Source organism: Sparus aurata, chromosome 13 (assembly GCF_900880675.1).
Source record: "Sparus aurata chromosome 13, fSpaAur1.1, whole genome shotgun sequence".
Lineage (NCBI taxonomy): Eukaryota > Metazoa > Chordata > Actinopteri > Spariformes > Sparidae > Sparus > Sparus aurata.
The window spans coordinates 28,019,019-28,032,376 of record NC_044199.1 but is presented as its reverse complement, the minus strand read 5'-3'; the positions used below and the strand labels follow the sequence as shown (position 1 = coordinate 28,032,376).

The following is a 13,358-nucleotide window of genomic DNA, read 5'->3' as shown; positions in this document are numbered from 1 at the left end:
AAATGTGTCAGTATCTGGCCTTTTTCTATCATTCACCGGCAGTAACGGGGGGGTTGATTTCCTTTCTGGTGAGTTTGAAGTGTAGATGTGTGCGTCGCCTGCAGCTCATCAGTGAGCAGCTCACTGTGCCGTCTTGTTCCATTACTCCCTGCAGGACTTTTTAACTGATCTGCTGTCAAAGAATGGCGGAAACGAGCCCGTCTTGCTTTGTAGGTGGATTTTTTGATGAACGATCACTGTCAGCTCAAAGGTTGGTGGCATACACTGAGGTTCCATGACACAATGAAACATAAAAACAACAATGACAAGAACTTTACAGTGAGGTCATCACAGAATGAAAATACTTTTACTTTGATTAGTATCCATAACAGTTTAATTTTTATCTAAATAATAAATAAATGATAATAGTAATTAAAAAAATTATATAAGCACCATTTGCTTTCCTTTCAGTGATGAGATGATGCAGTTATAACAAGAATGTAAGGGGCTTCACAGCTGATTAGTAAACCATGGATCGTACATGTACATGACACGTAGTCAGTACAATCACACACTTATCTTGTTTGTGCCTCATGTAACTAAATTGTATCATCTCAAACAAAAAACAAGAATGAGAGCTCTCATGTTCAGAGAAGATTCAGAGAAACTCATCCATGCCTTCATTTCCAACACGGTGGAATATTGTTCTGATGTCCAATAAAAGACTGTCGGACAACTTCTGCTCATTTTCAAAGCTGCTGCCAGAGTTCTTACAAGAACCAGTTGCCTTTAAAAATTAAAACGCTTCAGCTACTTCATAAATCATTTTACATTCTAACGCCCAAAAAATCTTTTGATGATTTTATTGAAGAAGTAAAACCCAGAAGGGCCAACAGATCTTTAGGAAGCAGGCGGCTGGAAGAGCAAATGGAGTTGTAACGAATCTATGGAACCACCTTCCTGATGATCTCAAATACTTAAACCTCAGCCACTTTTAAATGAAATGCTCAGATCTTCTCCTGTGCCTTTGACTGATTGACTTCTATACTTTTAACTTGCAATTACTGCACTTTATGAACTGTAACTGCAGTTCTGGTTTATACTATTTGCATTTTTATTTCATTTTCATGTATTCTGTTCAACCTCATCTAATTTTTAAAGAAATGCTGTTAATTCTATCTTGATTTTTTTCATTCTGGTTGTTATTGCTTATTGATTTTTAAAAGTCATTTCAATGGTTTTCTTTGCCCATGTAAAGCACTTTGAATAGCCTCTGTGTTTGAAATGTGCCATAAAGATAACATGGACTTTAAAAAAAACCAGGTCAAGGCTCGCAGGTGGTTGAGTGGTTAGAGCGCATGCCGTAAGCACAGCCAACCCCGGTTCGATTCCGGCCGGAGGTCCTTTGCTGCATCTCACATCCTCTCTCTCCCACATTTCCTATCTGTCTACTGCTTAATAAAGGTGTCTATGCCAAAAAATACCAGGTCAAAACTTTAAAGCTGCCTTTCCCTGACATTTGACCGATGATTTCCATGATTTTACGAAAATGGTGCATGCACAGGGACTGTTTACATCTTAATGGGGGTGTAAGAAACAGGTGAATACAAGTGAATCTGTTCATTTCTTTGTTGTCCTTTTTTTTTTTCTTTTCATGGCTTTGTTGGATGGGACAACTTGAAGCATGAAGGAAAGGGGGGGTTGGGGTAATGACAAAGTGGCACAGCTGATTTAAAAATATGGTAGAAGAAAGATTTGTCAGAGGGGAATCATCTTCCTCTCCTCTCCACTACAGGAGAAAAGAAGGATTTCAGATGGGGTTTGGGATTGTTGCCCACTTCAAAGACTTTTTCACACGAGCTTCTGACTTTTATTTCCACTCTGGCAGAAAACAGAGCTCGTTTCCAGAGGCCGGTGATATTTGTGTGGCCCCTTCATGTCTGCGAGCCAAGAATTAAAGAGACAAATATAGATTTTTACTGCAATATCACAGCACCCCCCGACAACTTAACTTAAATGCTACATGTAACATTTGGAAAAGCCTGGGTGAGGAGTTTTTACGCCTGTTATTGAGTATGGAATGAACAATGTTTACTGTCCTTGCCAAATTATTTGAAATGGCATAAAAAATGTCTTTATCTGACTAAAAAAGTGCGATCAAAGTTGAGGCATGAGATCGCATGGTTTGTCAGGGCATCTGCACAGAGCGGGGGTGTGATCTCGAGGGTGTAGCATGAACCTCCGGCATGCTACACTCTTGAGGCTCCCCTCTAATGGCAGGTGAAGAAGAGAAGTGGCTGACCGTGCCATCTGTCACGGATGTTGCACATGCCTGTCCACACCCTACACCCGGGACGACAGCAGAGTTAGCAGTGAAATAACTGAGAGTCCTCTGAGTGCAGGGAGAGGCGAAGAAGCAAAACAGTAGCTGAGCAATGAGCCAAGATTTAGGAGCAGCAAATCCTCCTTCAGAGACAATGTGATACTATGTTGATGTAAAGGAAGCTTTAGAGTGGAGCCGCACGGTACGGCAGAGGGAGGAGACCGCCGACCATAATTGTTCCCAAACTTTTACCAAGTGGTTCCTTTTTTGATGGCAAGGTTCCCTAAAACAATGACGTTCTTTTTAAAACAAACTAAACGGCTGTCTATGAAGACATTTCTCCGACAAATATATAAACACAATCTGTTAAACAGACTGTTAAAATGAACATTTTAAATCTGTGCCAGGTTTTGTTCATCAGATTCTACCAGCTACGGAGAACATTTCCGGCTGAGATGGAGAGAACCAGTGGATAGTGAGCTACTGGTATTAACAAAGGAGACAATGTGTGGGCGAAAAGTTGGAAAAACCCAGTTTTAGAAGAAGCCTGGATAGAATCAGGTCTCATGAGAAAAAGGGCAGATAGATTTCATGTGAGAGATGGTTTCCTTCAGAGTGGAGAGAGAACTTGGCTCAAATCCAAAGCAAATACTCCCTGATATGAAGTGTAAGATACACTTTTACACAATGTGTGCAGCTGCTGCTGTCCTCTGTTCAGTATGAAGCTCAGGTTGATTTTGAGTCCAGAATGGCTCGCTGAGGTGTGATTCATACAGGTGATTTTGCGAAGCTCTCAACACCCTGAAGTTCTCATTGGGGAGCAACAATGTTTTTAAACCTTTCTCTGACTTTTGCCTTTTCATTGTGAAATAACTGGTACCTTTTCCACTTCAGGCCACAGCAATAATTCAAATGAAAACATTAGAGAAGGCCAAGGTTTTCAGGAATAAAGGAACAAATCACCCAGATGTTATTGAATTAAATTCAGTCATTATCTGCTCACCCCTCTGATGGAAAGTCAGGCGAAGTTTTGTTTTTCCACAAAACATTTTCCGGAGCTTCACGGCAAAACAGAGTCACAGCTTTCTCCTGAACATCTGATTTAGTCGGGGATAGCTAAACCAAGGCACTTGAAAACCCTGAGATCCAAAATGTACTTGACCTTATTTACACCCTCTTTTAAGTGCACGCCCCGTCTGAAACTGGGAATTGAGGGTAAAAAAATATGCCTTTTCAAACCAATTCTGGCTCTCTGGGGCTTCTGGAGACTTGGAATATGCCACAGGAGCTATTTGAAACCATTATGTGATTTTTGTTTTTTTCTTTTCATAACATTTTCAAAACAAGTCCCAATTTACTTCATTTCTTTAGGGGAATGCTGTGAAGCTTCAGACAATGGTAAGTGCACTGAGAATCTTCACCAGACTTTTGCTGTGGCATTCGTTTGAGTGGTTACTGATTTAATTCTAATTTCTGGATCAACGGTTCCTTTAAGGCTATGTTTACCTGTGATTAGGGATCACAAGTAGAGATTGCTTCATTTTACAGGGTCACAGGCCACAAATGTTTGAAAACACTGGGTTTAAATTAATATGAGACAGCTACTTTATCTCTACTCCAACCACACCTGACGAAAAAACTTCCTGTTGCATTTTCCTGTGACCCCTCTATACTGTATAAATCCACATCAAGTTTATTACATTCAACATAAGAATGTTTTCAAACTCACCTATCGCAGCTGCCGTTAAACATTAACTTACACTTATCTGAGGGTAAATCCAGCCCATCTTTTGTTAACTGAAGAAAAATGTAACTTTCATACAGTGAAGTATAGATAAAGTAACAATTACCACTTATACGTGTACTATGGTCATAAGTGAAGACTTTAAGACAAAGTTATACAGTTGTGCAGAGTGCCCCACATTCAGCATGTCTAATAGCTCTTTCTGGCAAACCTGTAGTAGGTTGAAGTGTTCTGTAACCACGAGATTTCCGTCTCCATGGCTAATACCTGTGCTGTGTCCACACAGCTGTTGGCCCATGTATGACCGGGGATGGACAGCTGGGTGACCGATTTCAGGAAGTTTTTTGCTGCAGCTGTCAGAGAAGGTGATTGTAGAGTAAGTGATGGAAACACCAGAAGACAGCTCACTTCACCGGAGGAAGTCCAGTGTATGTAACCTTCGCCTAATCCTTGTTCTGAGAACCGTATCGTGTGCATCGTGGGTGTTTATTTAAATCTACATTATTCCTAATGTATTCCTGTCTTGAAAGATATGCTACTATTACTGTTGACCTGGTAAGCTTTTAAAAAGAAGAATAATAGTTAAAACATATAATTACTGGAGAAATTGCGGGGGCGAGCTTGAAACAGCTGGAAGGTGTTTATCACTGCTAGATGATCAAAATTGGTTGCTATGGTATATCTGAGCGGAATGTTTTTATAATTTTAAAGAGAACTTTAAGTGAAGTTTATTTACCAGTGAGTCTTGAGCTGCTTTAATGTCCACAGATCTCGGGTCCAAAGGGAGAGAGCTCCACTGAGTAGAGGCCACATCTTCAAAGGCACGGGCTCCTTTAGTTTTAAGCCGGGGGGAGGTACAACCAAGAATCCCTTGGTTGAAGATTAGAGGCTGACTGGTGATACAGCGCTGCAGCAGCTCCCCAAGCAGGTGCCTGACAAACCACGCAGAGCTCTAAAAGTCGGAAGTCATAAAGTCAGTCAAAAAAGCCACCAGAAGATGTGTAAATGATCCTCATGTCGAAAAATATCATTAGAATTGTTGAAGATTCATGCTGCAATGAAGTGATTACGAGACTGCTTCCAGAAAACAGGGTGTCAGATGTTGAGGAGAGTCGTAGAAGTGAAGCTGATGCGGAAATGCCTTCAACCTGCATTCTTTCTAGTGGCCAGCCGGGGGCGACTCCCCTGGTTTCAACGAGAAGACCAGTTGTATGCAAGCTTATGAGAAAATGACCATATTACTCGTTACAGCCTTCCTGATGAGTTTGTGGTCTTGATCACTAGTTTTCCATGACGTTCCTTTTGTAATAATGAATCAGGGTGTTGGGGCGAGGATACACTGTGACTGACAAGTAGCTGCCATGGTGTGTAAGGATATTGTCGCAAAGCTCCACCATCCAGTCCAAACATTGTCACCTTTGGCGCAAATAAAATCTAAACAGCAATGGTTATAAGGCCAAACTGCACTCCACAACTCCACTGGGAGGGCACCTTAGAGGGCAAAAGTAACATTTTCTTCTTACAGGACAGCTTAGCAGGCACTTTATCTCGTTTTCTGCACCGAATAGGAACCCTATTTCACATGTTTTTCTCCACTGGAAGGGCAGCCTAGAAGTCAATTTTCACTGGAAGATCACTATAGAGGCCATTGCATTGCAAAGGGCACTTCAGGGGAAAGGGCATTGGATTTCTTGCACTGGAAAGCATCATAATGGGTACTGAATCATGTTTTCTCCACTGGTAGGGCAGCTTAGAGGGCACAACATCTTGATTTCTCCACTGGAGAGTCAACCTGGAAGACACTGTATCACATTTTCTCCGCTGGAACGGCAACCTAGAGGGCAGTGTATCATGTTGTCAGCACTGGAGGGCACGTTAGAGGACACTTTACCATGCTTTCTCTGCTGGAAGGTCACCTTGAGGTCACTTTATTACATTTTCTCCACTAGAGGGTTACCTTAGAGGGCAACCAACACAATGTCTTCCCCACTTTATTATGTTTTCTCAAATGGAAAGTCACCCTATAGGACACTAATTACCTTTTCTCCACTAGAAGGTTACCTTAGAGGGCAACCAACATCATGTTTCTCTGCTGGAAAGTCACCCTCGAGGTCACTTTGTGATATTTTCTCCAGCAGAGGGGCACTGTAAACTTCTAACAAGTTTTATGTACCTAAGAGGCAGTTTTGCTGCTGTTTTATGACACCGGGGCAGCAGAGGGAGCGATCCAGTCCCTCCACCATAGCTTCTCAACACTGCAAAGTGGATAAACTCAAGTTTCAGTCCTTCCAAATTAAATTTCAAGCTCATGCATTTTTTTGTGTGGATGTATTCATTAGACTTTAGCCCACTTAATGCAACTAAAGTGTCCCAGCTAAGCTCAAATCCAGCCGGCAGGCCGTGTGACTTAGGCTAAAAGGTGTGCAGGCGTGATAAGGTGCGCTTATTATTGCGACCTTGAGGACTTTTTTCTCGCCTGCGTGTGAATCAGGAGACGCAGTTTGTAGCAGCAAAAAAAAAAAACAGAACAACTGATAAGCTGCTTCTACCACACACACACACACACACACGAACACACATAAAGCCCCACAATAGGAGGAGGAGGACCCCGCCAGCCTGAGACTTTAATTGAGCTCCCTCCCCTCCCCCCCTCTCCTCCTCCTCCTCCTCCTCTCCTCAGTCTCCTCCGCTCCCCTGGTCAACTTCTCGTCGACACACCACTTCACTTCACATTATTTTGGACTGGATACGACAAGCAGCCAGAAAAGACATGGCTTTCCTGCACAGAGCTTTTCTGCCGCTCTTCCTTCACGTGTGTCTCCTCAACTGGAGCGGTGAGTAAAACTGAAATGTTATCCGCTTCTACTCTCTTCTCTTGTGTCTTTTTTTTGTTTTGTTTTGTTGTTTTTGTTTTAAGTTTAGAGAGAAAGAGAAGACTGGGAACAGGAGACAGTGTGACTCCCACGGATGCTCCAGCTAAACATCTCTGACATTAACAGGTTTTTTTTTTTTTTTTTTAAGAAAACGTTTATCAAGTTCACTTTTAAACACTGTTCTCTCGAAAGAAAGTGTGTTTTTGGTCGCTGTAACGAGCACATGTGGAGTCTTGGCGTGTGTATTTTCGGTGGCGTCGTCGTTAAATTATTTAAAAGGTGCAATTAATTACCGCGTAATTAACGGAGCAATTAACCCACCAGCACGCAGCAGTGCAGCACGTTAAAGCACGGACACACACATGGCGTGTAAGGGTGTTTTTTTTTTTTCTTTTCTTCTTTTTTCTTTGTCGTTTTACAGGCTTGTGTCATAAACTGTCGTGTGACACAGTCTGGATAAGTTATTAAAAGGGTTTAATGGTGGACATCTAAAGAACCACAGTGGTTAGAGGGCAGTCCCAAAGCAGGACATGGTTAGTCTGTGAGTTTAGGTTGTGTTCTTTTAAAAGCAGACTGTAACAGCAATGTGATGGAGGAGGCAGGGCAGAGCAGTGGGATACTGCGTGGCCAGTGTGTGTGTGTGTGTCCCTTTCTCTTCATTATCACTAGGATATCACCTTTAAAGGCTGCAGTTCAGATTAATTCCTTTTTTAACTTGTCAATTATGAAATACCTCCATCAGAGTTTCCCAGAGTGCAAGGTGGCACCCTCAAATGTCTTGTTTTGTCAGGTCTAGAGCCCAAAATCCAAAGATATTCACTTTGCAGTGATGTAAGAACAGAGAAAAGCTGTAAATCTTGATTAACTTCCTGTTGGTGAACCAACGGAGGCAGCTGTGGCTCATGTGGAAGAGCGGTTGTTCAAGCATGGTAGGGTTGGTGGTTTGATACCCGGTCCCTGCAGTTGACATGCTATGAGGAGTTTCTCTGTTTTCAATGACCTCAAAACAGAGAAAAAATGTAAATCTTGATCGATTGCCTGTTGGTGAACTAATTGGGCCAGCTGTGGCTCATGGGGATGGGCGGTTGATGACGGGTCGGTGGTTCGATTCCCAGTCCCTGCAGTCTACATGTTGCAAAGAGTCCTCTGGCAAGATAGCAATTTTCAATTTTTGTTTCTTTGTTTTCAATGACCTAAAACAGAGAAAAACTGTAAATCTTTATTGATTTCCTGTTGGTGGACTAACTGAGGCTCAGGAGGTAGAGCGGTTTTCCACAAATTGTAGGGTTGATGGTTCGATTCCCAGCCCTGAAAGACTACATGTTGTGATGTGTCCTTGAGCAAGAGACATCAGTTGAACCTCACTTTGTTCCTGGTGGCTCTTTGGAGTCATTGTCACTCTTGATGTGCAGCTGGCAGCAAGGGTCTGTCGATGGGTGAAAGCCCACTTGTGCTTTAAGTGGTTGCTAAGACTGTAAGTGCTGCATACAGTAAATACAGTTGATTTACCATCATTAATCAACTCCAAATTTAGTATACCACAAAGTAAACAGCAGGTGTGGGACCATAAGGTTACAAGTTCAGGCTACCATGTAACACTGACAACCAATTGATATATGATACAATCATATTTAATTGCAATTAGTTTGATATTTACAGTGGTTTAAATGGCCGACAACATTCTTTTGTTCCTGTCAAGCAGTTGTGACAAATTGACGTTTTGTTCCGTGTTTTATCACACCAAACTGAATGTCTTTGGGTTCTGGACTCTTGGTTTATTTTTTTTTTACGTGACCAACAATTAATGCATACAATTGTAAGTTTCAAACCCAAAGTTAATCTTTGATAAGGGGTGAGAAAACCCTGCAAGTGCTTCCTTTCAGACGGCGCTGACCTTGTCTCAGCTTCCTTGCAACAGTTTCATGGAATTAATCTGCCAAAATAGGAAGAGGAGTCTAATTGATACACTGTATGGCCGATATTAGGCAGGTAACTTACAGCTTTGTAATCTCTCTGCTGAAACACTTAGTATAGAGGCGTGAATCCAGGCATCTCATCATTAGGGTTGGGTACCATTCACATTTGAATTGACACAGATGCCGGTATGAGTATCCAAAGGTACCCTTTTCAGTACTTTACTCTCTCTTTAATACCCCAAAATGTAATTTCAGTTTTAAAAACTAATTCACCAAATCTGACAGTCAATGCTTCAAAGGAGAAAACTGCTCAAAGACAGCTGGGGAACAGTTTTGTTGTTGTTGTTGTTGTTTCTAATAGATGAAAATGAAGGAACTGATGTAATAGCAGTATAGTACAGGTTTCAGATAGATTCTATGTTTGACCAAGTATTTCCTCATGTTTGACGTGTTACTCTAAAGATGCTCACCAGTATCGAAATTTGATGCAGATTGATTTTGTGTGAATCGGTACCCGGTTAGTACCAACGTAATTCGGTCGGTATGCTTAAAAGTACCCAACCCTACTCACAGTTCAACTCAACTCAGGTTCAGAGGGCTACGATGTGATTCTAAAACTATTACAGTTCCCATGAATATACATGAAATACATTTTCTTTCACAGTTACTACTTAAAATATAGTCTTATATTAGATAAAGAGCCATAGTTTAAATAACTAGATGAATTCACTTCTATTATCTGCTCATGCACAGCCATCCCAACCAGAACTCAAGAAGTAGCCCATCTTAGAGCTTTAACACGACGCTTCTATTCCACATCTGTTATGCTTCACCATCCACTTCGTATAGACCGGCCTCCAGAATTGTTCCAGGCGATGTTGAGAATTGGGTTTTAAATTTCCGACTTTTTACGTAAGAATCGACTAAGTACCAAGGAAGTCCATCGTATTTTCTCTGCTGGACCAGAAATGCTTGAAGTTTTGTCAATTGGCGCTTTGTGGCGACGTACAGAAGTTGACTTTTTAAATCTTCTAGTTGATTAAGAACAGTCAAAGATAACAATGACGCTTCCAATCAAAATCTTTTTGTTGCCCTACCCTTCCTAAAAGGCGGACGTCATGTTCACTGGTGGATTACCTAACTCAAGCTTTACTGTACAGACTTAAACATAAACCTTCCTCCTTCTCCATGTTGCATCTCACAACAGGACAACACTCACTCCGCCTTGACCTTAAACCTCTTTTTCCCTTAAATCCCTGTTTTTTTAGTCCATCAGCCTTGTCTTAATTGGGTTACCTCTGTTTAATCCTCATCTCCCTTTACCTCCTCTGGAGACGGGAGTAAAGCTGTCTGTTTTTGGATTAGGTCGTTGGTTAGCGATAGAGACCCCGTCCCTCTAAAGAGCCTCTAAACCAAGTTTCTGTCAAAACTGACCTCCTCCCTAATGGACACTGAAGAGCACTTACTCAAATACAGTTTGTGGCTTAAAGCATTTCTCTTGCATGGAAATAAAGCCATCCTGAGAATGAGAAGGAATCCAAACATGTAGCTCAGTTGATGGGACCTCTATCGATTTCGCAGACCAGTGTTCATCAGTATGATGGTCATGTTGTGTTACAGGAATGAGCAAGTGGTCTGGGCAGTAAATCAGAGCGGCAGCGGAGCTTTTACGATGACATTTACAGAAGAGAAAGTAGAGACGAGAAACATGCTTACTTACTTAATGCCATTATGTGTTATTTTTAACCAAACAAGGTTTTATCCTTCAGTGAATTTGGAGGCTCTGAGGGATGCCAGGCTTTTTATTGTGTAAAAGCAACTGAAGATGGAAGACAGGCTCCCCTTTATTAATTAGATGTATAGGATGACAGTTGACATAACTCACACAAATGATTTAATTTATATCTGGATACATCAATTGCAATCCGATACGAGAAGGATACAGATGAATTGGAAATGGCAGGAAACACTGTGGTTCAAACCTCAAAGTGGTTTATGAATCAAAGTAAGCTCTGTGACTTTTTCGAGCAGAAAGACAAGGCTTACCATTTTGTTCAGTGAAGCTACAAAGAAACAACAATTTTTTTTCTTGATGGAGAGCTTTCTAAAGTCGTTTTAGGGTAATCTTGTCAGGTCTGTGCAGTAATTCTTACTTTTCATAGAAGGACTACACAGTTGAAGGGCTTCAACTTTGATATTTAGTGACCTGGAGGTTGTCCTTATAAAATACATGGTATTGTTAAGTACTACAGAATGTATTAAAGTGGATTAGTCAAGTTGTTTAATGAATGATGGACAGAAAATGAGCGACACTAAATACTTCCATGGATGGATAATTTAAATCATTTTTCAAGTAATAAGACCAAATCACCTCTTGGTTCAGCCTCTCAGATGGGAGAATTTCTTGGTTTTCGGATTTATTTCATCATATAACATCATCAGTTGAGAATCTTTGCACGCTTAGTGAAATAAAACAAGGGCTTTAGATATGTATGTTTGGATTCTGGATTGAATTTTAGAGACATCTTTGCTGTTTTTTTGACATTTGAGTATTTGATTAGTGGTAATAATGATGAAATGAATCAACCAAGAGAATAAACTTTAGAGTTCATGATTCTATTCAAGGATTTCCCTTCTGCTTTTAATACTCTACACACAAACACGCCCACTACACTGCCAAGTGGAGCTTCAGGTGAACCTGAAACTGGTTTAATGGATCAAGAGCTTCTTACAGGAGAGGCCACCAACAGGTCTTGGAAATAGTTAGAAATTCAGTGAGTTGATTTTAAATACAGAGTGTGTGTTATCCCCTATTGTCTTCTCTGTTTACACTGTCAACATCTCCTTCAGAAGTGAAGGAACAACATGTTTAAAGTACGCAGTTGACACAGTGTGGTCCTCCTGACTGGCACCACTGCTCTGTCTGAATGACCTGGTTTGGACACTTGGGGAAAATTCCAAGCTCCAGCGTGCTAGCTGACCTCACAGTCTTCACCAAACTGATACCAATTAATCACGAGTAAATTAAATAATTTTCTTCTCTTGATCATGTTTATTTGTTTATTGCACATGTTAAGATTGCGATAAAAATACGGTTTATCAGCTGACAGTGTCTATAAATGTGTCATAGAAAAACTTGCGTTACTTCTGCGACAGATAACTCTTATTAAATGTCATATTTAAGTCTTACACAGTATGCCATGGCTGTGTGGTAATATTGAACCTAAATGTCATAGTAAGCAATTCAGTTTATTATTATTTATTGTGATTAATATAGATTTACTGACATTCTAAAAAACAATTAAGAATGACTCATTCATTTGAATTAAAATCCTCAAACAGCCACTCTTATGATTGGGATATTTAAATTGTTTTTGACCACAAGGTCAGACTGCATACAGAAGAAAAACATCTTATTTCGATATAAATAGTGCTGGATGTGTAACCGTAACAATACATTGTTACCCAGTTGTTAACCTGTCAATCCATCAATGTTTGGTCTGAGTCTTTGTCTGATTATCTTGGTTCTTGTCTGGATGATTTATGAGTCTTCTTTAGTCATTCATTACCCTCCAGATAAGAAAATGTGATTCAGTAGCAAGTAAAGAAGCATCAAAACCTGACTCATAAGGTATCCCAGTGAGTCAGTCTCCTGGTGTAAATAATGGCTGGTCTCCCTGACCTCTTCCTGATCCGTCTCTGTGGCTGAGTGCCTGAGAATGCCTTCACTCCGCTGCTGCTGCTGCTGCTGGGCTTGTCTGAATGCAGCAGGAAGTGTGCAGCTGTTGGCTGCAGTTGTTCATGTGGGATTAGTGCATTTGCCTGAGTGATAGCCAGGCATGACAGCCATATAATCTAATGTATCGGCTCATTGTTTTCATTAAAGAGAGTGCGCTGTTTGATCCCTGTGGTATTATAATAGTGTGTGGCCGTGTAGCATTAAGCATATGTAAGTTAATTCAGCTAACATGAATGTCAGCATGGTGAACAATCAAATACCTTGCGTCCTATTGAGTTAACTCTTTCACTGATTATTTAAGGTTGTGAGGTCTGTACAGCCATTCAACAATATCTGCTGAACGTGGATACTTAGTTAATTTAAAGGAAAGATGTGTTTTTTTTAAGTGTGTACTGCAACTATTCAGTAAGTTGACAACTAGAATTTATTGCTAACTTTTTTGATTATCCATGAAGTATTTTTTTTTTTGAAGAGGAAAAAAGTTTAAATTCTCTGATTGTAGCTTCTTAAAGGTGAATATTTTCTGGTTTCTTTACTGCTCTATCACCGTAATCTGAATATCTTTCGGTTGTGAGCAGATATGGACATTTGATGATGCTATCTTGGGTTTTGGAAAACAATGATCAACATTTTTACCATTTTCTGAAATTTGTGAAAAAAAACTGCTAATATATAAATTGAGACAGTGAATGACAGAATACTCCACAGTGAAAATAGTTGTTAGTTGCAACCCCAGCTTTAAGTCCTGAGTTGAATAACGATGCGATCTATTTGAAGTCGGAAG

At 40.6% G+C, this 13,358-nt stretch overlaps 1 protein-coding gene across 1 annotated transcript in view; it reads left to right on the top strand.

Moving 5' to 3' along the window:
• The first annotated feature begins 6,710 nt into the window (after window positions 1–6,710).
• Window positions 6,711–13,358, top strand: part of mcama (melanoma cell adhesion molecule a) — a 56,253-nt gene continuing 49,605 nt past the window's right edge. The window contains exon 1 of the mRNA XM_030439015.1: window positions 6,711–6,880. Coding sequence (XP_030294875.1) covers window positions 6,817–6,880 — 64 coding nt within the window. The 5' untranslated portion in view covers window positions 6,711–6,816. The remainder of the gene's footprint in view (window positions 6,881–13,358) is intronic.